This window comes from Canis aureus, chromosome 13 (genome assembly GCF_053574225.1).
Source record: "Canis aureus isolate CA01 chromosome 13, VMU_Caureus_v.1.0, whole genome shotgun sequence".
NCBI classification, from domain to species: Eukaryota; Metazoa; Chordata; class Mammalia; order Carnivora; family Canidae; genus Canis; species Canis aureus.
In genome coordinates, this window is record NC_135623.1 from 13,591,534 (window position 1) to 13,616,917 (window position 25,384).

At 41.4% G+C, this 25,384-nt stretch overlaps 1 protein-coding gene and 1 long non-coding RNA gene across 9 annotated transcripts in view; one reads left to right on the forward strand and one right to left on the reverse strand.

The window, feature by feature from the left end:
• Positions 1–7,626: 7,626 nt before the first annotated feature.
• LOC144281910 (uncharacterized) lies at positions 7,627–9,546 on the reverse strand. Of its 2 annotated transcripts, none has more exons than XR_013350292.1 (3): positions 9,241–9,546; positions 8,664–8,778; positions 7,627–7,884 (listed from the first exon to the last, which is right to left on the reverse strand). It is a non-coding gene; the product is annotated as an uncharacterized LOC144281910 (long non-coding RNA). The 2 variants fall into 2 exon arrangements; XR_013350293.1 differs by having other exon boundaries at positions 7,627–7,988.
• Positions 9,372–25,384, forward strand: part of ZMYM6 (zinc finger MYM-type containing 6) — a 41,159-nt gene continuing 25,146 nt past the window's right edge. For 2 of the 7 annotated variants that reach the window (XM_077844823.1, XM_077844824.1), the window contains exons 1-5: positions 9,661–9,872; positions 11,626–11,792; positions 20,903–20,987; positions 21,688–21,937; positions 25,184–25,358. In XM_077844823.1, coding sequence (XP_077700949.1) covers positions 11,700–11,792; positions 20,903–20,987; positions 21,688–21,937; positions 25,184–25,358 — 603 coding nt within the window. In that variant the 5' untranslated portion in view covers positions 9,661–9,872; positions 11,626–11,699. Of the gene's footprint in view, positions 9,537–9,660; positions 9,873–11,625; positions 11,793–13,906; positions 13,948–15,203; positions 15,223–20,902; positions 20,988–21,687; positions 21,938–25,183; positions 25,359–25,384 lie in introns of those variants that run through there. The other 5 variants (XM_077844821.1, XM_077844820.1, XM_077844822.1 and 2 more) reach the window with 5 other exon arrangements.

A 25,384-nucleotide genomic window follows, 5' to 3' on the forward strand; every position in this document is an offset into this window, starting at 1 on the left:
GAAGGAGGCCCAGTAATTAGCATTCCTCCTCCCCACTAACTTCTAAACCAATTGAGAAATGAGACTCGGGAAATGGCAAATAAAGGTATCTATCACCTTCATTACTGGAAAAGGCTAGGTTGGAGGGTAGAGACTCCCTACCTGGCAGGCCTGCCCCTGTGAGACTTAGAGCAGAAGAGAGCCAAGGAAAACTAGATCCCTGTTGACAACTTGCTTTCACGTAGAGAGAAAAGCAGAAGGGGCTAAACTGCACAGTTTCTCCGACTAAACCGTCCATTTAGAGAAGTCCCTGCCTCAACTGAGGAAGAATGAGAGGGTGAATAGAAGTCAGTACTTAAATGTTAATGACTGACCCTTTACATTAAAAAAACAAAAAAGCGGGGGGAGACATAAGATATATCTATGTATCAAAACACAGATATTTTGGCAGCTAGAAATATTGTATTTCTGATAATACATTATTGTATAAGACTGAAACAAAATCTTCTAATAGTTTACACATCCCAGGTGAGTGTTAACAGTCTGAAGTGTATCCTTTCCTACGATCATGCCAAAATTGAAATTTTGTGGTATCGAAGGATTGATCTGCGTAAAGCATCGTGTGTAGTGCCTGGTACAGAAGGGATTCGTTTGCTTCCTTCCTTCTTCCTTAGTGCCCCGGAGCCTTCTCTAGTCTAAGAATCTATGACTAGAGTTGAGCTGGGCTGAGGTAACCAGAGTCTAAGGTGCGCCCTAGTTCCCAGGATGCTGGCACACGTATGCGGGAGAGCAGTAGTTAGGAGTCCAAGCCCATAGCAGGGGCCCTGGGGGCAAGAGCTGCTCAGCCAGGCCAGGCCCATGGCCTTTCCTACTCTCTGGGGCAGGGGTCTAGACCCTCATGAGAGCCAGGGCTTCAGGCTGCCTCCTGGGTAGCCACTGTCCTGTAAGGTTCTCTTACAGCCACTGTCCTGTGAGGTTCTCTCTGTGAGCAGGGGGGCCCATCGCCTCCTCTGAGCCTCCTCTGAGCCTCTGCCAGAGGGGAATCCCATGCAGGGCTGGACCCCATGGAGCAGTCGATGGGCGGCTGCGTTCACGGGGCGGCACCTCCCACCCTTGCCTGTGACTCTGTGCCATGCTGACCTGGCCTCAGGGATGTCCAGGCCGGTTTTCTCCTCTCTGCATTTCCGGGACACGCAGGAGGTGGGATTGAGGAGCTGGGACACAGCTGGAGGGTGTGTGGGTAGAGGAGGCAGCACTGACTTCAGGGGTCCTAGGCCTGACTGTCCCCACTCAGCTCAGGTGTCTTCTCCTTCAGGGAGTCTCTCCTGAAAGCCACTTCTCTTCCTCCCCAGCCCCATTACTCACTGGCTTCTAATTCTTGTTAATGGTTTTTCCATGTCTGTCTCCCCTCTAGCACATGAACTTTAAAAGCTAAAATTCATCTCTATGTCTCCAGTGCTTAGCACCGGCTCTGGCTCAATAGTGCTTGATAACTTTTGGTACCGTGATTGAGCAAAAGAAGGGTGGTACCCCAGGGTGAATTATGTAAGTGGGGGCAAGGACAGAAGAGGGAGAAGGGGACTCCCTTCCTAGGGCCCAGCCAGGGTTTACGATCAAAACCTTCCTGAAGGCAGAGCTGTCCACTGTGAAAGGAGCTGTGAAGGAGGAGTTAACTCCTTATCTCAAAAGGTGTGCAGAGATTGAAGAGCCCCTTTGCAGTGCGCAACACGGATTCTTTTTTTTTTAATTGATTTTTTAAAAAAAGATTTTATTTTTTTTATTCATGAGACACAGAGAGAAGCAGAGACACAGACAGAGGGAGAAGCAGGCTCCACGCGGGGAGACCGATGTGGGACTGATCCCAGGACCTCATCCCAGGACCCTGGGGTCACGCCCTGGGCCAAAGGCAGATGCTCAGTGCTCAGCCACCCAGGGATCCCTCATTGGCCCAAATTTATACACACTTCCTCCACTGCCTCCAGGCCGAGGTAAGCTATGGGGCTTCCTCTTCCCAGGAGCGGCCCAGGCAGTCCTGAGAAGGGCGGAGGTGGAGAAGGCCTGGTCTGCTGATGACTGATAGATTTATTCATTAAAGAAAAGACTGAAATGCACTAGAAAGTTAGCAATCCACACCACATCTTGCACAGTATTTCCAGAAATGTCATTATTTGGCCCTGGCAAATGTCTCGGCCATGTAGAACATTCTTGGATTTTAGTTTCTGTCATAGTATTGCAGATGAGAAGTCCAAAGCTGGTCTAATTCTCTTTCCTTTGTAAGTAAGTGTTCTTTTTCATGTTTCATTTAGGATTTTCTGCACTTACTACTCATCCGTCTGCACTGTGCTCGTGAGCTGGAAAGCTGCCTATCACTTCCCAGCAACTTTGGTTTTGATTTGGCAACACCTCATGACCAATTATGTCATTTTTACTGTGGGATTATAATTATAGCCTGGAACGTGATGCTATTCTCTCCTCATTGCACCCTCCCCTGGCTTCAATGGTCATGTGGACAAAAATCTCTAATAATGTGTACTCGGAGTCTTATGCGTCATTTCCGAGCCCAGCAACCTAAGACCCATGTGTGCCTCCTTCATACTCTCTGGAAAATGTGCCTGCGACCAGTTTCAATGATGGGAGAAACAAGATGGGAGAATCTTGTCTTCATAAATGATGATGTAGAAGCACAACAGCTGATGACCTAGAACACGTGCCTCAAACAGTGATATGAAAGAAAGATAAACTTCAGTTTTTTTAATTTTTTAAGATTTTATTTATTTGAGAGAGAGAGAGGGAGAGAGCACACAAGCAAGGGAGGAGGGTAGAGGGAGAAGCAGACTCCCTGCTGAGCGCAGGGCTTGATCCCAGGACCTTCAGATGGTGACCTGAGCTGAAGGCAGAAGCTTAAACAACTAAACCACCCAAGCACCCCTAAACCTCAGTTTATTTGAGGTATTGCATTTTGGGGTTTCTTTGTTACAAAAATAGTCTTCAACACATAGGGATTCAAAAAATATATATCATCCATAACTTCATCTGAGGAAAATAATTAAGATACTCTACTTTTCAAGGTAGAGAAAAGGGAAAGGAAAAGAAAGAGCGGTAAACAATAAATCTGTACTCTAAACAGGTCACAATATTGCAACCGGGAATCTGAAATAGCAGTATACAGTAAGGATTCTTTTTTTTTTTTTTTTTACAGTAAGGATTCTTGAAACAAGACATACTTTCTGCAAAGGAGTTCCTAATAGCATGTAATAAAAAAATAAAAAACATAAAAAAATAAAAAATAAATAAAATAAAAAAATATAAAACATGTAAACTATTTTAGTGTGTTAGTTATCTATTGTTAGTAGCAAACCACTCCAAAACACTGTGGCCTAAAGCAACGATTTGTTATTTCTCATGATTCTGTGTTTGGTTGGGTTCAGCTGGGGAGTTATTCTGCACGTTGACGTTTTCATCTAGGAATCCGGCTGGAATGCCCAAGAGAACTTCACCCACATCCCTGAGACTTTGGCAGGGAAGCTCAGGGACTTCCCTCCTCCTCTTGGTGTGGTCTCTCCAGTTGGCTGGCCACACCTGTTCACATGATGGTGGCTTCGAGAGAACTAAGGCAGAAGCTGCCAGTTCTCTTAAAGCCTACACCTGTAACTGTCACACTGTCACTCCCCTGCAATTTATTGATCCAAATAAGTGGGCAGGCCAGCCCCGATTCAAGCAGCAGGGAAACTGACTCCACTTCTTGATAGTAGAAGCCTCAGACACATACGGAGCGAGGAGGAGTTGTTGGTGACCAACTTTGGAAACAATCTCTTATAGTCTGCCTTCTGGACAAAACAATTCATGTCCTTTCCGAATCAAAATACACTCATGTCCTCAACCAAAAGCCTCAAATCATTAGGCATTGGGTCAAAGTCCAGGCTCTCACCCTCTGAATCGGGCCTATGAAGAAGCAGCTCCTCTGGTGTAGTTCATTTGGTGCATCTGCTCAGCTACAACTTTTTCAATCCAAAGACCTGTGGACTAAAAAGTCAAGTCATCTGGTCCCCTTGCTCCCTGTTCCCCATACACCCAAAACACCTGATACAGAGACATAATGACTCCAATGAAGGCTCTTGTTCAAAAAGAGGAAGAACAGAAAGCATGTAACAGTTACTGATCCATAGTAATTCACTACCTGGGCACCTGTGGTCAGATTCTCCTACTCCAATGACAAGGGATGTTCTTTGATTGTTTTGTTCCCTGGGAATGGTTTCATAATCCATTTTCTTCAGAGGCTTTTGCTTCTTCCCTCTGGGCTCATGGCTTCCTCCCCTGAGGAACTTTTATTTTCCATAAGAAATGGTCCATATTTGCATCTCATACCTTTCTCAGCTTCTGTAAGGATCTCTTTCCTTTCAAGCTGTCCGTGATCCTTTTGGTCTAAGGTTTTGGTTTGGCAAATGCTTTGTGGGTCTTACTGAAGAGATATAGATTCACTCTGTGGCTCCCAAACCACATCCTTTCTTCTTTGTGGGACAAAACTCTCTCTCCTCTGGGTATGTGTCAGATTGCTATGGCACAAGGCCCTTGTGTTTCTTAGAAGCCCTTCAGTCTAGATAAGAGGGTCTATGAGGCACTGTTTAACTCCTTTTGATGTCTTACAGCTGCACTCTTGAGTTGTTGACCTTGAGGCCACATTTTACCTTAATGTCCTATACGTGACTTTTCTTCCGAGATTTGTTTATTTTGCTGATATTTAGCTAGCTGGAGAGACTGTCCTGGGCCCTTCACGTTTTGTCTAATTTCTGCTTGAAAACACAAGTTCCTTCTTCAGCTTGTTTATCTTTTGCAAAATCTTATCATAGGTGACTAAAATAAATAAGCATTTTTATTTTTTTATTTTTATTTATTTATTTAAAATAAGCACTTTTAATATTCAGCCTGGAAATCTCCTAAACTGGATCCACAAGTTCACTAATTACATTTTTTAATTTTCCACGTTATTATCAGCAGCAGGGCTGCAGAACATTTTGCCACTGCATGACACTAGCTGGTCTTTCTCCAACCTCCAATAACAATTTCCTCACTGCTCTTTCAGCCTCCACTAACAGACTCCTGCTGTCTTTCCAAACTCTGCTGGCTGCCTGGTCCCAAAGTTGATGTCACGTGTTTTAGATTTTAGTTCTGGCGGTCTCCATTTCTAGATATCTCTTCTGCAACAGTTCTCTCCTGCTAAATAACCCTTCATTCATTTATGACGCTATAATTTGGGCTTAGCTAGGTAATTCTTCTGCTTATCTTGCCTGGGCCCGCTCATGAGACTGCCGTCATCTATCAACCTGAAGGATCCAAAATGATTCCACTCATATGTATGTGGCCCTGGTGCTGACTGCTCTACACCTGATCTTCCATCATTCAGTGTTTAGCCCATCTGATCTTGACATGATGGTGAGAATGTTCCCAAGAAAGTCAAAGCAGAAGCAGCAAAGACTATTGAGACCCACTCTTGGGAATTTATAGGATATCACTTCTGTCACATTCTGTCAGTCAAAATAACTCACGAAGCCAACCAAGAAACAAGGGATAAGGAAATAGACTCCCTTTCTTGATGAAAGAAGTTGCAAAGAATTTGCCGTAATTAATCCCCCACAGGTAGCTGCAAAAATTCTAAACCAAATTTAATATTTAATGATCTTATATTGAAAACAACATAGCAGGAAGAAGATACTGATGCCCGATACCACTATTTTTATTAAGGCAACAGAATAAGATGAAAATTATATGTTTAGAAAGGAAAATATAAGTTTGTCTTTATTCTCTAGATAGTTGAAACCGTAGAAAATAGCTACAAATTGGAAAAACTATTAGAATTAATGAATGAATTTAGCAAGGGTACTGTCTTCAAAACCAACATACAAAAGTCATATTTCTATATTTATAATGGAAACAAACAACTAGAAAATGAAATTTTACCATTTAAAATGCCATAAAAAAAGGGGCACCTGAATACCCACGAATGGGCATCTGACTTTTGGTTTCAGCCCAGGTCATAGTCTCATGGGTTGTAGGATTAAGCCCCGTGTTGTGCTCCATGCTTAGCAGAGTATCTGCCTAGAGATTCTCTTCCTCTGCCCCCCACCAGTCCTCTTGTGCTCTCTCTTTTAAATAAGTGGGTAGGGATCCCTGGGTGGCGCAGCGGTTTAGCGCCTGCCTTTGGCCCAGGGCGCGATCCTGGAGACCCGGGATCGAATCCCACGTCGGGCTCCCGGTGCATGGAGCCTGCTTCTCCCTCTGCCTGTGTCTCTGCCTCTCTCTCTCTCTCGCTCTCTCTCTCTGTGACTATCATAAATAAATAAAAATTAAAAAAAATTAAAAAAAAATAAATAAGTGGGTAAATCTTTTTTAAAAAACTATTAAATATCAAAGATCTAGGATAAATCTAAAAAAGATGTGCCATCTCTATACTTAAAAACTATAGGGGATCCCTGGATGGCTTAGCAGTTTAGCACCTGCCTGCGGTCCAGGGTGTGATCCTGGAGTCCCGGGATCGAGTCCCACATCAGGGTCCCTGCAGGAGCCTGCTTCTCCCTCTGCCTGTATCTCTGTCTCTCTCTGTGTGTCTCTCATGAATAAATAAATAAAATCTTAAAAAAAAAAAAAAACTACAAACCATCATCAAGAGAAATTACAGAAATAAATGGAGAGATATACTATTTTCATGGATTGGAAGATTCAATCATATTAGTTTCCTAGGCCTGCTGTAAGAAAGTGCTACAAACAGAAATTTATTGTCTTACAGTTCTGTAGGCTTGATGTCTAAAATTATGGTATCAGCAGAGCCTTCTTCTCTCTGAAATCCAGATGGGAGACTCCTTCCTTGTCTCTTCTAGCTTTTGTTTGTTTACCATTAATCCTTGCCATTCCTTGGTTTGCAGCTGTAAGTACTGCACTTTCTGCCTCAATTATCTTCTGGTGTTCTTTCCCCAAGTGTCAGTCTCTATGTCTCCTCTTCTTATAAGGACATGAGTTATATTGGATTATTAAGGGTCAATCCTACTTTAATATGACCAGCTACTCTAATTATTAAGGGTCAATCCTACTCTAATTACATCTACAACAATGCTATTTTCACATAAAGTCATATTCTGAGGTCACCATATCTTTTTGGGGGACTCAATTCAACACAATGAATAACAAATGCCAATTCTCCAAAACAAGTCTATAGCTTCAGTGCCATACTAACCAAAATTCTGGGTGAGTTTAAAACATATATGGAAAATTTGGTCACATTTGGCACCCAGTGCAATACTAACCAAAATTCTGGGGGAGTTTAAAACATATATGGAAAATTTGGTCACATTTGGCAAGCAGATTCTAAAATTTATATGGGGGTGCCTGGCTGGCTCAGTCAGAGGACTCTTTGATCTTGGAGTTCTGAGTTTGAGCCTCACATTGGGTGTAGAGATTATTTAAAAATAAAATCCTTAAAAAATAACATTTATATGGATATACAAAGGACCAAGAAAAGCCAAAACAATTTTGAAGATCATAATGGGAAGGAAGACTTTTTTTCTACCAGACATCAAGATTTCCTGTAAAGCTGTTACAGAAATTAAGACAATGTGACATTTCCACAAAGAGAGACAAAATGAATAGATTGCATAGTCCTGAAACAAATCCACACATTTATAGATAACTTGTTTATGCAAGGGTGACAGTGCAGAGCAATAGGGGAAAGGACAAACTTTCAAAAATAGTTCTTAGTCGGGCAGCCCGGGTGGCTCAGCGGTTTAGCGCCACCTTCAGCCCAGGGCGTGACCCTGGGGTCCTGGGATCGAGTCCCACGTTGGGCTCCTGCATGGAGCCTGCTTCTCCTTCTGCCCGTGTCTCTGCCTCTCTCTCTCATGAATAAATAAATAAGATCTTTAAAAAAATAGTTCTTAGTCAATTTAACATTTACGTGTAAAAAATGAAACCTGACTTACCTCACACCATACACAAAACTCAACTTCAAGTGGATTGCAGAGCTAGATGAGGACAAAGTAATAACAATCCTAACAATTAATCAGCACTGTTGGTAGGAAAATATTTCTTAACAGGACACAAGAAGCACCACCCATAAAGGTCTTTTACGTTCGTTAAAGACCCCAACCAGTAATCAAGTGGAAATGCTGGCTGCTGAGTGGGAGAAGATCTTTACATGGCATACATTATCTCAACAAAGGACTCATATCTAGAATACATAATAAAATGTCCATAATAAAATGTCCATAATAAAATGACAGACAACCCCATAATAAAATGACAGACAATGTCCATAATAAAATGACAGACAACCCCATACAAAAGTGGATGAGACTCTTAAATAGGCACTTTATAAAAGAGAATGTCCAGGTATCGAGAAACATAAAAAAAATGGCTCAACCCTATTAGACATCTGGGAAATCCACATTAAAACCACAATGAGGGGCACCTGGTTGGCTCGGCTATTGAAGAGAGAGACTCTTGACACCCAGGTGCTGATTTTGGGCCCCATGTTGGTGGCGGAGATTAATTAAAAATAAAATCTTAAAAAAAACCCAAAAGCCAAAAAACAAATCACCCCAAATCCAAAGAAACAAACTCCACAATGAGATACCACTATCCCTCGCCCCCCCCCCCCCCGAAAGGTTAAACTTGAAAAGATGTACAGTGGTGCTTACAGGTGAGGATGGGGCAGCTGGGTCTCTCACCGATGGCTGGTGGGGGCGCGGAATTGCTTGGCATCATCCCCTTAAGTCTCATACGTACCTAACAAGCAAGGCCTACACCCAGCATCTGTGCAACAAGGGGCAGGAAAGGTCACAGCAGCACAATTGCTAGTCAACTGCAACCTGGAAACAACTCCAAAAAAAAAAAAAAAGAAAAAAAGAAACAACTCCAAGGTACATCAACGGCAGACTAATTGTCGCATATTCATAACGCAGAATATTATGCAGCAGTCACCAATCAAAAATAATAATTCTGAATACAAAGAAAAGCAACAAATCTTGACTTCGACCAAGTTAATCTGTTTACATTTATATGCGAGATAAAAATTTGTACCTCTTGGGGCTGCAGTGAGGACTAAGTGGATTGATGGAGGTCAAGGAGTCATGAGCCCTTGGCTTAACAAATAGCCATTATTTATTCTTACGCTCTCTTAGGAGGCCATCTTTGTGCAAAACTGTGCAGAATATTTGCAGTGCCCCCAACTTTGTTTTGTCCCCCCTCCCCTCCCCCACAAAGCCTATTTGCTACCTTTTCATCCTCGGGTCTTGGTCTCTTTAAGAAGTCAGCCATCACTGAGGAGAGAGGAATCCTGGGAAGATCTCCTCGGCTCAGGCCCAGAGCATGACGGGAAAAGGAGGGGCGGAGACAGGGCTGCGCATGCGCGGTTGGCCCCGCGTTGCGTTGCGATGGCCCAGGCGGAACAAGTGCAGTAGGAGAGCATCATCCCCGTGCCCGGCGCGCGGAGCTGTGGGTTCGGGCCCCGGCTCCCCACCCCACCCCGCGACCCAGCCGGGGCTCCGCGGGAGCAGGGAGGCGACCCGAAGGTGAGCGCGGCGGCGGCGCGGCGGGGCGGGGCGGCGGGCGCGCCACGTGACGAGGCGGCCCCGGGCGGGGGCGGCGCCGGGAGCGCGGCGGGGACGCGGTGACAGGGGCTTGCGGGGCGCCCGCCCTGCCCGCCTTGCCCGCTCTGCCTGCGGCGGCGGCGGGCGCGGGGCTGGTCGTCGCGGGCGACACTTGCGGAGCGAAGCGGCCCCGGGAGCAGGGATGAGCGCCCGGGGTCGTCGTGACCGTGGCGAGCGGCCCGAAGTCGTCCTCCCGTTCCCCGCAGGTTCCCCCGCCTGGTGCCCATTTGCACGTCCGGCCCGGCGGTAAAGACGAGGGTAAAGACGGCTCTGGGGGCGCCCTGCGGCTCGGGCTGGACGGCCGGGGACCCTGGAGACCCCCGAGACCCGGGAGACACCCCCCAGACCCTGAGACCTCGGGAGACCCCGGGACCCCCGACACCCTCGAGACCCCGAGACCCCCGAGACCTCGGAGACTCCCGAGACCTTGGGAGACCTCGGGGCCCCGGAGACCTCGGGAGACCCCGGAGACCTCGGGAGACCCCCGAGACCTTGGGAGACCCCGGAGACCTCGGGAGACCCCCGAGACCCCGGAGATCCCCGAGACCTCGGAGACCCCGACTTCCGAGACCCCGGAGACCCCCGAGACCCCGGAGACCCCTGAGACCCCGAGACTCCGGAGACCCCGAGACTCCCGAAACCTCGGGAGACCCCGAGACCTCGGGAGACCCCCGAGACCCCGGAGACCCTGGGAGACTTACGGGACCCCGGAAACCCCGGGACCCCGGAGACCCCCGAGACCCCGGGACCCTGGAGACCCCCGAGACCCCGGGAGACCCCTGAGACCCCGAACACCCCGCCCGGGAACCCGGGAGACCCCCGAGACCCCGGGACCCCCGATACCCTAGAGATCCCCGAGACCCCGGAGACCCCGGGAAACCGCCCTCCCCCCCAGACCCGGAGACCTCGGAGACCCTGAGACCCTGGAGCCCCCTGGACCCCTGAGATCCCAGGGCCCCGGAGACCCTCGAGACCCCAGAAGGGGCAGGACCGCTTTAGACAGGGGCCTCTCTGGCGTTCACCTGCGAGCCGCATCTGGAGCTAGGCCGTCGTTGGGGCCTGACACGGGGCCCTTGGGGAGGCCCCCAGGAAAGGCCGAGCTCGGGGTGGGGGTGGGGAGCGTGCTGGGCGCCCCGCTGGGAGAAGTAGAAGCTGATCAGTCAGAAACTGTGCTTCTGAGTCCTCTCCTCCAAGTGCTTGATGACTTCTTCCCTCGTCCTGGCCAGCCAGCCGGTCTCACCCCCCACCCCCACGGAACTGCAACATTTGATAGACCCGAGTGTTTGTAAAGCTACTGGGGACGCGGGGACTACTTCCAGAAGACTTTCCTTGTTTTATTTTACCTTCTATTTTTTATTTTATTTTATTTTATTTTATTTTATTTTATTTTATTTTATTTTACTTTATTTTATTTTACTTTATTTTATTTTATTTTATTTATTTCATTTGATTTATTTCATTTGATTTTATTTCATTTGATTTCGTTTTGTTTTGTTTTATTTATTTCATTTTATTTTATTTTTCATTTTATTTTATTTCATTTTATTTTTTATTTCATTTCATTTCATTTCATTTCATTTCATTTCATTTCATTTCATTTTTTTACAGAGGGAGTGGGAGGCGCGGGTGGAGGGAGAGGGACTCTTGATCTTAAGCAGGCTCTGCACCCAGCACCCAGCCCGTGGAGTCTGAGCGGGAGGCTCCATCCCTGGATCCTGAGTTCATTGACCTGAACCAAAAGTCAAGAGTTGGGTGCTTAACTGATCGAGCTGCCTGGGTGTCCCCACCCCCACCCCCAGAAGACTTTTCTCATGTGAAGATAACTTATTAAAAGAGCAGAAGGCAGGAACGGGGGAGGACAGAATTAGTCCTGGCCCCAGAAGCGTTGTTTTTCAAAGGCTCAACTTTGAAGCCTTGTGCTCAACACAAAGCTTTTAATATAGATAAATGTGAAGGAGAAAAAAAAAAAAAAGAATAAACTCGAGTGCCAATGCTTTATGTTGTATTTTAGGAGTCCATCTGCCCTTTACCAAGAAGAAGTCTATTAGTTTAAGGCTGGGGAATTCCTTTACATAAAAAATTAGAATGAAAGAGCCATTGGATGGTGAATGTGGCAAAGCAATGGCACCGCAGCAGGAGCTTCTGGACAAAATTAAAGAAGAACCTGACAATGCTCAAGTAAGCATTTCATTTAAAAAAAAATTTTTTTTTTATTCTTTTCTACCTGGTGAATTCAGATTTTTAGTTAGGCAATTTCTGACTTGTATGTTGAAACAAACAACCCAAACTTTTTTCCCCCCATTAGATGAGTAAATCAGATTTCTCTTTAAGTGAGAAAAGATCTCAGAAACTGTGTATTTCTTTTTGTAAAAAGTACTACGTATTACCATTTTTCTATACTTGGTACATTTTTTTTTTTAATTTCTCTTGTATCTGACAGTAGTTTCCTTTTATTCTGTATCTGTGGTCCGTTCTATTCCAGGAGACTGAGGAGTCAGTTTAATCCCTCTCCTCGTTGAGCTTATAGGTTAGTAAGGGTGATAGACATTATACAAGTAATTGATCAAATGATATATATAATTACAAACTATGACAAGTGCTCTGCAAGAAAAGCCTAAAATGGGGACTCTGACCTAGTTTTGGTTGGGGGCAGAGGTTGGCTAGGGAAGGCTTCCATGAGGGAAGGATGCGAAAGCCGAATTATGAAGAATGAATTGACTAGGCAAAGGCATGGAGAGTGTTTCAGACAGAGCAATCTGCATATAGGGATGTCCTACGTTGCACGGTTCTTTTGAAGAACTGCAAGACCAGTGAGCCTTGGAACAGAAAACATATGCAAATGGTGATGACGGTAATGTTGATCATAACAACAACACTAATAGGTAGTATTTATATATCAACTTGTATATATTCTATCATAAAGACATATATTATAAATATTAACTTACTGATATTTATATGTGCTTAGACTATGCCAGGCACCATTCTCACAACTGCATTATCCCCATGTTACAGATGAGGCAACCAAAGTGCAAAGAAGTCAAGCAGTTTACCAGGGATCGCAGCTCATAAGTGGCAGAGTAGATTCAGATCCAGGTAGTTAGACTTCAAAGCCTGTTATCTTGCTTCTAGAATGAGGCTCTGTAGGTTGTTTGAGGCCAGATCATGCAGGACTTTAGGACCTTTTTATGAATTTTGGTCTCTCTGGGAAGACCCCGTGGGAAGAGAGCAATGGGAAGAGATTGCAGGATTTTAAGTGGAAGAGTAAGATAAACATACTCAGAAAGATCATCTAGGTACCCTTAGGGACCCAGCTTGGAAATCTGTGGAGATCAGTATGAAGACATTGGTTATTTGTTTTGGTGAAGAATGATTTTTTTTTTTTTTTTTGTTTTTGCACAGTTCTTTTGCTTGATACTCTTCAGTTACAGCATAAGCAAATCAATGATATTAAAAATATGAATTATAATAACAATAATAAATAATAATGCTAATATTTTATTTCTCATCCCATCTCAAAGGCAATGTTATTCCAGAACAGGGATGCCAAACAGATTTTGTCTCCCTAGAGTGCTGTGCTGAGAAGGCATCTGAGACACTGTGTATAGAATGTGGGGTGGGGGTGAGGCGTGGCATCCATGACATTTATTTTCCCCCTAGATACTAAATTCTTACTCTTCTTCCAGAAGTAACCATTTGTGTGCCAAGTTTTTTGGATTCTACCTTTGAAGTATTTTTTTTTTTTTTTTACTGTCTCTGCCTTTTCGTTCCTATGTCATTTTTTCTCATTTTAACTTTTATAACAACTTCCTACTCATCCCTTTACCTTCAGTCACTATCCCCAGCAAAACCCTGTGTAATGATGCTATTGTACCTCCACAGATCTGATGCCATCACTACCTTTAAAGACCCAGCCTCCTCATGCATGATGAAGCATGAACTTTGTAGTGTAACCTCCAAACTATCTATGTTTCCAGCCTTTGTTTCTGTCTTCAGTATCATTGGTCATCCTTCTCACCTTTTTGAATCTGTTTACCTGCAAACTATCTGCATTTTATTCGAAGTCATATTCTGTTGAGTTTTGTTTCCTCACCTTTGCACATGCCATTTCTTCTGCCTGTGGTATTCTGAACTAGGCAGTGTGGCAAAAATTTGTCTCCTCTTTAAGACATAGCATACTGGTCACTCTGGTAGAATTAATCTTTTTTTTTTTTTTTTTGTATAAAAAAAAAAATCACTGCTTTCACTTTTGCTGTGGCATCTCCAGGTCAATGAATTTTGTTTTCATACAGAGTCTGGAAGCCTCGATTCCTAGTGCAATGACTGGCACAAGGTACATGCTTGATAACTGGAATAAAAGAGCCTTTATTTCATGATGAAGAAACTGGGCCTGAAGAAAGAAGGGGCTTCACTAAGGTCCCAAGGCAAAGTTGGGATACAAAACCAGTTTTTAAAAATTCCAGATCCAAGTTTTCTTTCATTATGCCTTGTCTGTAGTATATAAATTTAATAAATATTGTGCTATGAGTTGAATGTTCTTTCTGAATGCCAGAATTGTGATAATGAAAATCTGCCTAACAGCTTACTTTTTTCTTTTTTTTTTAAAGATTTTATTTATCTAAGAGAAAGAGAGCAGGGGGCAGAGCAGGGGGAGAGGGACAGGCAGACTCCCTGCTGAATGCAGAGCCCAAGACCCTGAGATCATAACCTGAGCCAAAATCAAGTTGGGTGCTTAACTGGCTGAGCCACTCAGGTACCCCAACAGCTTACATTTTAATTTTTTTTTTTTTTTTTTTTTTTTACATTTTAAATTTAAGTAGATAGGGACCAACTCAGTTCTCTTTGTAATACTTAATATTTTTTGATATGCAGCCTTCTCCTGCTGCCCCACCACTACTGAAAGTAATGTTCCTAGGAGAATTTTGTAGGCTGCAATGGTGTTAAAATGAAATGATTGGGGATCCCTGGGTGGTTCAGCGGTTTAGCGCCTGCCTTTCGCCCAGGGCGCGATCCTGGAGTCCCAGGATCAGGTCCTGTGTCGGGCTCCCGGCATGGAGCCTGCTTCTCCCTCTGCCTGTGTCTCTGTCTCTCTGTCTATCATGAATAAATAAATAAATCTTAAAAAAAAAAAAAAAGAAATGATTACCACTAATTTATTATGGAAAAAGTTTTGAGCATTCCTAGATTAGGCTTTTGTGATGCCTTAGGACCTATCTTACTGACATGCACAAAATAAATCTAGATAAAGCTTTGATGCTCACATAGTTCAGAGCTATAGCAGCTGAGGTGGTTGATGCTGAGGTACTGAATGTGCTTCCTGGGAAAGGAGCTTGGTGGTGCTGCTCTCACTTCTTCCTTCTCAGGATTCAGGCTGCCTCTATAACTGCATGCTACAAAACAAAGCTGAAGGCTATTTTCGCTTTTTGCCTTTTCTCATAAAAGCAAAAATCTTCAGTTTTTTTTTTTTTTGGTTAGCGAAAACAGGTGCTAATAATATGTAAATCTTTTGTAAAAGTGAAGTGGCATTACGCAAGCTTTTGAAAAGTGGGGAATACCTCTATTAAGAGTCTTCTGGATTTAAAATTATATTTGAGCTGTCATTTATTCAGTGAGTTTTTATTGCTGCTTATCATAAATTTCATAGCTCTTGTTCAACATTGTTTTAAGTAGTTTAGCTATATTAATCCATTTGATGCACATGACCCTAGGAGTTAAATACTGTTACTCTTCTTGCTTTACACATGAAGATGCTGAGCCACAGATAGTCATTTGTTAAAAGTCACACAACTCATTCAGTGGTTGAGTGAGGGTTTGAATGCAGGCAGTCTGGTTCAAGATCCCAAACCCTTAACCCAGATACTGCGTCTAAGTTGTGTTAGTTATTTTGTTCTCAGAAGAGCTACAAAGATGGAAAGACAGGACCTCTGCTCTCAAGGGAATTGATAGTGTAAGAGAGAGATATAGGAAGAAGAGATAATTAGTTATTGAGTGCATCTTATCAAAAGCTATGCTAAGCATGTTTTATGCATTCTCATTTAAATTCTACAACCATATGAGGCAAGTATCTTTACCCCATTATAGAAATGAGGGAACTGAAAAAAAAAAAAAAAAAACAAATGAGAGAAATGAGGAAAGGAGAGGTTGGTAATTTACCAAATTCAAAGGCAGTAACAGCTGGAATAGGCACTGGGGTCAAACTTGTATTCTTTCTGTTGCTTTGTGCCATCTCTGTACAGATACAAAGTCACGGTATTATGTAGTTACTGTAACAGGAAATGTATAGGGTGCATTGGGAGCATAGGAAAAGGAATCCTTAAGTCTAGAGAGGAAGGGAAGTCTTCGTGGGGCAGGTGGCACTTGAGTTGTGTGCCAAGTCATGGAGAGGTGAGAGATTGTGGTAGGTTTAGTGGTTGAGTATTTCAACACAAAAGAGAAGAGAATAGTTTTTTTTTTTTTTAAGATTTTATTTATTTATTCATGAGAAACACAGAGAGAGAGAGGCACAGACACAGGCAGAGGGAGAAGCAGGCTCCACACAGGTAACCTGACATGGGACTCGATCCTGGGACTCTAGGATCACGCCCTGGGCCGAAGGCAGGTGCCAAACCGCTGAGCCACCGAGGGATCCCCTGGATATAGTATTTAGATACGAAAGTTAATCTATCTGTAGGTTTAGTGTTAGATAAAATATAGAATGCCCAGGAAATTTGACTATCAAGTTAAGTGATTTTTTTTTTTTGAAGATTTATTTATTTAGTTGAGAGAGCAAGAGAAAATGTGAGTATGGGGGAGGGGCAGAAGGAAAGGGAGACAGTCCCAAGCTGACTCCACACTGAGCACAGAGCCCAACTCAGGGCTCGATCTCATGACCCAAGATCACAATCTGACCAGAAACCAAGAGTTTCTAACCAACTGCACCACCCAGACGCCCTTTAGCAGTAATTTTTTTTTTTTTTTTTATTTATGGTAGTCAGAGAGAGAGAGAGAGAGAGAGAGGCAGAGACACAGGCAGAGAGAGAAGCAGGCTCCATGCACCGGGAGCCCGACGTGGGATTCGATCCCGGGTCTCCAGAATCGCGCCCTGGGCCAAAGGCAGGCGCTAAACCGCTGGGCCACCCAGGGATCCCAGTAATTTTTTTTAAAAATATGAGTAGGTTACATGCAATACTTAGGACATACTTACACTAAGAAAGTGTTGTTTATCTGAAATTCAAATTTTGCTAAGCTTTTATATTTTTATTTGCTAAATCTGGTAATCCTATATAGGTGATAGTTGAAGTTATGAATGTGGATGAGATCATTCAGGAAACAAAAGTAGAGAGAAGAGCTCAAGGTAGAAAGCTGGGAAATGGATTAATTTAGGGCTTCACAGTGGCTTCAGGGGATGGCTGGGTGGCTCAGGAGGTTGAGTTTCTGCCTTTGGCTCAGGGCATGATTCTGGGGTCCTGTGAGGAGCCTGCTTCTCTCTCTGCCGGTGTCTCTGCTTCTCTCTCTGTCTCTAACGAATAAAGAAATAAAATCTTAAAAAAAAAAAAAAAAAAAAGAAAGAAAAAGTGTGGGATCCCTGGGTGGCTCAGCTGTTTAGCACCTGCCATTGGCTCAGGGTGTGATCTTGGAGTTCTGGGATCTAGTCCCGCGTCGGGCTCCCTGCATGGAGCCTGCTTCTCCCTCTGCCTGTGTCTTTGCCTCTCTCTCTGTGTCTCTCATGAATAAAGAAATAAAATCTTTAAAAATAGAAAGTGGCTTCAAGGTGGTCCCCCCAATCAGCAGCCTCAGCATTACCTGAAAATTTGTTAGAAATTTATATTCTTGGACCCTGCTCCATACCTACTGAGTTAGAAACTCTGGGGTTGAAGCCCAACAATTTATGTCTTAACCGGACCTTTAAAGGGCTTCAGATGCCCTTGAATTTTGGAACCATTGACTTTAGGGCTGAATATAAAAGATCAATGAAGGATATGAAGACATAAGTAATGAAATGAAGTATAAGAACCAGAAGACAATGAAATGGAATCATTGACAGTGTCAGATATATTTGAGAAGCCTTGTAAGATAAAACCTAAAAATGTTTATTGCGTTAAGTAGCTGCAAGGTGATTGACTAATTTTTACAACAGTTTCAGTTGGGGGAGTGACTGGCTCAGTTGGAAGAGCATGTGAGTCTTGATCTTAGGGTTGTGAGTTCGAGCTCCATATTGGAGATAGAGATTACTTAATTATATAAATAAAATAAAATAAAATAAAATAACCCATTTCAGTTGAAGCAGTAGCCTGACAGCATTGGGCTAGGGAGGGAATCGAAGGAAGTAGAAAAATAATCAGGCGCTTTTTCTCTGGCTGGTTGGAAAGAGAAGAGGGTAGCAGTTCCTTAGGAAATAGGTTCCTTATAAGCAGAGAGGAGAAAAAACTGACATGGAGGTGGTGAGAGGCTGGAGATAACACACCAACGGTATGGCTTGCTGAAAGAAGGGAGAGGGTCCCCAAATGCAAGCACTTTTAGTCATGGTTAAGAAGGTTGCTTTTTCTTATAAGAGGACAGTTTGCTGATCAATTTATAGGCATGGTGAAGGTGGAATCAGAGATTGAGGGATTTCTAGTTTCTTTTTTTCTTGGTGAAATTGAAATATCAGGGAGCAGGAAATTTGCAGGGTTGACTTACTAGTGGTGAAGGGTTGGACAATTACTTTGTGAATCAAAAGGAACTGATGGGAGATTTAGCCAATATTAGAAAAACATCAGAGATTGAATTAATGATAAGGTAAAGTAGTTTTATATTCTTAGGTGTTCTTTTTGGTAAGTTGAAGGAGGGTGTATATAGATACTTTTAAATTCCTCTTCTTTTTGTAAGTGCCAATAGATAAACATTGTTATTTGAGTATAATGTTTAAGAACTTCCACGAGGAATCATTCACTCAACGAATATTTATTAAGTGCCATAATTATAAAAATAATATTAAAAGCTAGGATTTTTTTGTTGTAAATCATGCTTAACTTTTTTTTAAATTTTTTTTTTAAAGATTTTTTTTATTTATTTATTCATGACAGACAGACACACACACAGAGAGAGAGAGAGAGAGAGAGAGAGGCAGAGACACAGGCAGAGGGAGAAGCAGACTCCATGCAGGGAGCCCGACATGGGACTTGATCCCGGGTCTCCAGGATCACACCCAGGGCCAAAGGCGGCACTAAACCTCTCGGCCACCGGGGCTGCCCCATGCTTAACTTTTGATTTATCTGTAAGGTACCATGCTACAGACTGCATTTATATTAAATCATTTATCCCCTCATAATGGGCTTGTGGGTTAGATAATATATTTTATAGACAAGGAAGTTGAAATTAGAAGAGATTAAATATCTTGTTTGAGCCAAGATAACGTTTGTTTCTGACTGCTGTCAGAACCCATAGCCTCCTTTGTTAGGTTATGTTGACTGTGCCAGGTGTTGAGTGTCCAGACGTGGGAAAACAGATATGGTCCCTGTCCTTATTGGACATGGTCCTTTCAGTCTTGTGTGCATGAGGAAAAGAAGAAAGGTGTTAGACATAACAAATGATCACCCAAATAGGAAATGGCGTGTTGTGACAGGTGCTATGAGTGAAAGGAAATGGGAGACTACAGCTGGGGAACTTCTTTTCCAGGGAGGGCCATGGTTTGAATTCATTATAGTAATTTTTTAAAACAATTATTTATGAGAGAGAAAAAGAGAGCACGTGCACATGAGGGGTGGGGAGGAGGGAGAGGGGCAGACAGGAGTAGAGAGCACCCTAAGCCGACTGCCTGCTGAGTGCGAGCTCGATGCAGGACTTGATCTCATGACCCTGAGCTGAAACCAAGAGTCCAATGCTTAGCTGATTGTGCCACGCAAATGCTCCTGTAGAATTTTTTAAACATTATATTTATACATCTATGAGGGAGATAGCATGGGTTTTGGAATAGACCTGGGTTTGATTCCCCTCTGTATACTTCATGTCTCTGTGACCTTGGCCAGATTACTGAACCATCAATCTTTAAATCACTTCGCTTGTCAATAAAGAAGGGATCATAGTTCCTGCCTGACTGGCCGCAGCAGCTCGTTTGGTGCTATATAGTACACCGTGAGAAGTGGTAAATTAATGGAGTGGTTCCTAGTCTTTGGCATGTAATAGTCCAAAGAAATTTCAAAAGTAACTTTGGGAGCTGACCTATCAGTCATTTATTTTGCTAAGTATAGGGATGTTAAAAATACAACTATTATTTATTATCACCATTATTTCAGAAAAGACTTTTTTTAAACTTTATTTTGAAATATGTATTTTAACACCAAAAAAAAAAGGGATGGTTGTCATCTCAGAATAAAGAACAGTCTTTTTCTTTTTTTTTAAATTTTTTATTTATTTATGATAGTCACACAGAGAGAGAGAGAGAGAGGCAGAGACACAGGCAGAGGGAGAAGCAGGCTCCATGCCGGGAGCCCGACGTGGGATTCGATCCCGGGTCTCCAGGATCGCGCCCTGGTCCAAAGGCAGGCGCTAAACCGCTGCGCCACCCAGGGATCCCGAACAGTCTTTTTCAAAATAGATATATGTATTTTTAAAATTTTGTTTTATGATTATATTTTATCTTAAAGCATTTTAAAGAATATAATTAGGATAAATCTGATTTAGGCTCTGATGATTTTATGTATAATGAACAGATTGCATTGAAAATCTTGTCTTTTCTGCCATTAATAGATATGACAGTTTGTGAATCTGTTGGTTAAAATTACTAATTGGATCCAGTCTCTAAGTCATTCAGATTTAATTTTATTTATTGCTTCCTTATAAACACAGCCTAAAAAAAGGGTAGCGCTGAACATTGAAATAGCTGTGTGTGGCTCCTATATATGAGATTACATTTGAAAAGTGGTTACAAGGGGATCCCTGGGTGGCTCAGTGGTTGAGCGTCTGCCTTCAGCCCAGGTTGTGATCCTGGAGACCCAGGATCAAGTCCCACATCGGGCTCCCTGCATGGAGCCTGCTTCTCCCTCTGCCTGTGTCTCTGCCTCTCTCTCTCTCTCTCTCTCTCTGTCTTATGAATAAAATCTTAAAAAAAAAAAAGTAGTTAAAATTGTCATGAAAGATCTTCCAGTTCTGAAAGGTTCTTTTTGTAAGGATTAAGTCTAGTATAACAACTTGTAAGTTTTGACTTTTGAAGTATTTGTGAAGGTGATTATGATTAGAATGTAGAAGAGATATGACAGGATTATTTTTTTGCTTGAATTTCTGGCTTATTTAGATACTAACACTGTATTTATTTCTTTTTTTTCCTTAAGGAGTATGGACATGACCCAAAGCTGAAAACTCAAGAAAGTGAACTGAAAATAAGTGCCGTGTTTTCAGTTGGTGATAGTCCACTTGGTAAGAAATATAACTGTATAAGTTAATTATGATTAGTATTGTTATATTTTGGCTAGTAGAATTGAGGGAAAGTGCCTCCTCGTATATCGTTTATTCCTTAAGATAAAGCAGTGCTTTTTAAACTGGGTAGCTGGTCTTGATTGACACTTTAAAAAGTGGAATAGAGGGTCACCTAGCTGCTCAGTTGGTGGAGCGTGTGACTCTTGATCTCGGGGTTGAGTTTGAGTCCACAATGGATGTAGAGATTATCTACACAAAATTTTAAAATATATATGTTATATGTATATAAAGAAACAAAAGGTGGAAGTAGAATAAGATTATATTAGAGTGTCATGCATGTAGTAAGAAAACATTATTTCATGAAACTACTGTTTGAATGATTAAATTTTACACACATAAACATACACACAAATGTATGTTTCTCCTGGGTTATAATGTGAAATATAGTTCTAACCTTGAGTTATTGTTAAAAAAGTTTGAAACCCTCTGTTTTATTTTTTTGTTCTTTTAAAAAATTTTATTTAAATTCCATTTGCCAATATACAGTATAACATCCAGTGTGAAACCCCGTGTTTTTGAGTGCTTGTTACTTCATGGATATTGGATTTTAAGACTGAGAATTTGCCCTAAAAAATGGAGAATGTATATGTGTTTGTATTGATACTAAAACTGTTTTTCCCCCCTTATTTTGTATTTATAGCCCAACAATTGACCCCAGGCTTTCAGTTTTCTCTTGCATCATCTGGCCCAAACATTTTGCTTCCTTCGGTTCCAGCCGTAGCTATTCAGGTTTTTTGTTCTGGTTGTAAAAAAATGCTTTATAAAGGGCAAACTGCATATCATAAGACCGGATCTACTCAGCTCTTTTGCTCCACGCGGTGCATCACTGGATATTCTTCACGGGTCTGCATACCACCTCCTCCCAAGAAAACCTGCACAAACTGTTCAAAGTATAAAATTCTTAATTACATCCCTTTTTACTTTACTTTTTTAATGTGTATGTAGTTTAGTTCAAATATGCTGTTGTTAAAAAAACAAAACAAAAACCAAAGATGCTGTTGCTACTTTAAATCTCTTCAGCATGTTTCTATGGAAATAGCTTTTTAGCTAATTGAGAAATTTGCAAAATCTCAAGCTTTGTAACATGAAATAAGACTTGGTGTTAAAAGTGTCATCTAAACCAGTTTTCTATCTCTTTAAGTTTAAATTTTACTGTGGAAAGAAATAACAAACCATTTGTGGGAATTGTAGGACCACTCATATATCCTGTAATTGTAGACAACCATTCACAATTATTTATTATCTTGAAAGTCACTGAAGTAGAATAAAATAGTATATAAGTTATTTAATTCTTTAGGAGATAAAACACTAAGTGGTTACAAAAATAATGTGTTTATTTCTGAAACATCTTTGTGAGTTTTTGTGGGAGGTTATTGTTGCTTACTGTCACATGTAGGTGCAGAGAAAGGAAGAAATAGCAACAAAGCCATATAATAAACTTCTTTCTCTACCTTAGTATGTGTGAAAAATTTGGCATGTTTTGCCTATTCCTGTGTTAGTATAGTTCTAGGAATACATTGTGTTGTCAGTCAGTAGTCATTAATGTAAAATGATAAAAGTTAAGAGCTTGGTTTAGATCATGACTCTATCCCTTAGATTAATGGTCCTTGACATTGGGTCTATATATTTAACTTTTCTAGGCCTCAGTTTCTTCATTGGTCAATAGTATCTACTTAGATTTTAATGAAACAGTGTTATTAGCCCAGGGCTTAGGACATAGCAAATGCTTGATAAGTAGGATCCTATTACTTTTAATAATAAAATTGGTATCATTATGTATGTTAACATAGAATTTATAGGCCCCTCTTTTGTCTTTGGAGATATATGACAGTTTTTTTTTTTTTTTTAATCTGCTTGGGTGTTGGCCTTACATATCTAAAAATGATCCTGTTAAAATGGAAATCTCCAACTAAAAAAAGAAAAATTTAAAAATATTTTACATAAATATTTTCAAATTTAGTTTTGTTCTAAAATGTTCTCCTAATATCTTACTTAAACTCTTCTATACATTCTCATGAAACTGATCTGGAAGGGTAAAATTAGTTTTCTGTTTTTAGATACTCTGTTTCAAGATATCAAATATCAAAATAAAATGAATTAAAATTTAAAGAATGTAGCACAACTTATACATCCAAATGCATATTATTCTCTTAAAAATAGTCACTCTCATCAGGGACGTTTTACCACAGTGCTGCTCTTACTCAAAAAATTTTTTTTATCTTTTGATTTGGCATTGCATTCAGAGCCTATGAACCATTCCTGTAGACCGATTTAGGTGACAAATCTGTTTATACCATGGGTTTGGTTCTTGCAAATTGCCAAAAGTTGCTTGATGCCTTTATCAGTTGACTATCATAGACAGTTCAACTGAGTCATACACTTAAATGTGATATTTGACTCTCACATTGAAAAGTTGTTCCTAGAATTCTTGTAAATAAAAGAGAAATTAGGGGATCCCTGGGTGGCTCAGCGGTTTAGCGTCTGCCTTTGGCCCAGGGCGCGATCCTGGAGTCCCGGGATCGAGTCCCACGTCAGGCTCCCGGCATGGGCCTGCTTCTCCGTTCTCCTGTGTCTTTGCCTCTCTCTCTCTCTCTCTATGTCTATCATAAATAAATAAATCTTAAAAAAAAATAAAAGAGAAATTAGAAGAAAGTTGGAGCCATGGATTTTGGACGTGTGTGTGTTTTTTAAGATAACTGTTAAGGTGTAAGTTTCATTTGGATGTATAAGGTTTTAGAATGCATTTATATTTATGTGCACAGATTTCCATTAAAAAGTCATTCTCATTGGTTTATGTATGTGTATATTATACCACTGGCAGATTCACATTATTAAATAACATTCTTTATTGCTTTGTTTTTAGTAGAAAAATCACTTTTCAAAATTAATAACTTCATCCGTGTGTAAGCATATCCACTTGGTTTCCAAGATTCACTGTCCTATTTTTAAGGTTAGGTGAGTTTTAGAAAATTAAAGTACTTCGTTGTTATTGTTATTCTTTCATAGTTTACTGTGGAACAGCTCTGTATAATAAAGGCACAGGATGGGAGGCAGGATAGTGGATTAAGTCCATGGACTGTGGAATTAGACTGCCTAGAGTTTATATTCTGGCTTCACTGCTTACCAGCTGTGTAACCTTGACAAACTCTTTAACCTTTCTGATTTGATCTCCTCATCTGTAAAAGGGCAATTATAATAATACTTACCTTGCAGAATTTTTGTGAAAAGTTGGTTAATTTGAATAAAGAGAACAAGGTGTGGTACGTAGTAATTACTCAATACGTACAACTGTATATAATATTATTGCCATTATATTCTTTGTGGCCTGTACTAGTGCTTCTAATTGATGGCCATTTCCTATAGTTTTTTTATACTGGTCAGAAAAATGGCAATACTTAATCTTTGTTTTTACTGTCAGTGCTTTTTATAGTCATGAACTCTTACAGAATAACTTGAAGAGTCTTAGAGAATGACTCGATTATTTGTATTCTCTCTGTTTTATTCTTAAGTCCATCTGTCCTCTGCTACCAAACCTTTATAGCTCTTTGGTTATGTTTCTTTGCTCTCTTCAGTTACAGTTAAGTTTTATATATCATGATAATTTTAAAAATATTAATCTTTGGTAGTTCATCTGTTTCCCAAATCTTGCTTCTCAATTAAAAGAACCCAAAACATGTCATTCCTTGTCTCAATCATGTTTCTATCTTAGCAGCTGCTGGCTAGTAATAGGACAAGTGCTTTGTGGTCTGGAGTTGTGGGATGGCCACTTGCTCCATTGGCTCTGGTGGATGAAACTTGGTTGGGGCTGGAAGCCTCCCTATTTTTCTCACGGACATCATGAACATCTGGCTGGATATATTTTAAATATAATTTTCCCTTAATACATCTGTAAATTAGGTATCATAAGCCCATGTTATACATGAGAAATTGAGAGAGTAATTACCTCACTCATTGTTACTCAGCTAAGTAACAGAACTAATCACCAAACTTAGGTTTCCATATGCCTTATCCCGAGCCAGCTGTTTTCTCCTAAGCAGTAGCTGCCCTTAGTAAATGTAGTTATTTTAGCTCAGAGAGAGGAAGAAATTACAGTGATAAAGAACACATTTCATTTTGCCTTTGTTATTTATTTTTAGAGACATTTTAAATCCAAAGGATGTGATCACAACCCGACTTGAAAATTCTTCTCCTAGCAAAGATTTCTGCAGCCAATCATGTCTGTCTTCTTATGAGCTAAAGAAAAAACCTGTTGTCACCATATATACCAATAGCATTTCAACCAAGTGCAGTATGTGTCAAAAGAATGCTGATGTAAGTCACATTGTACGTTTATTGGG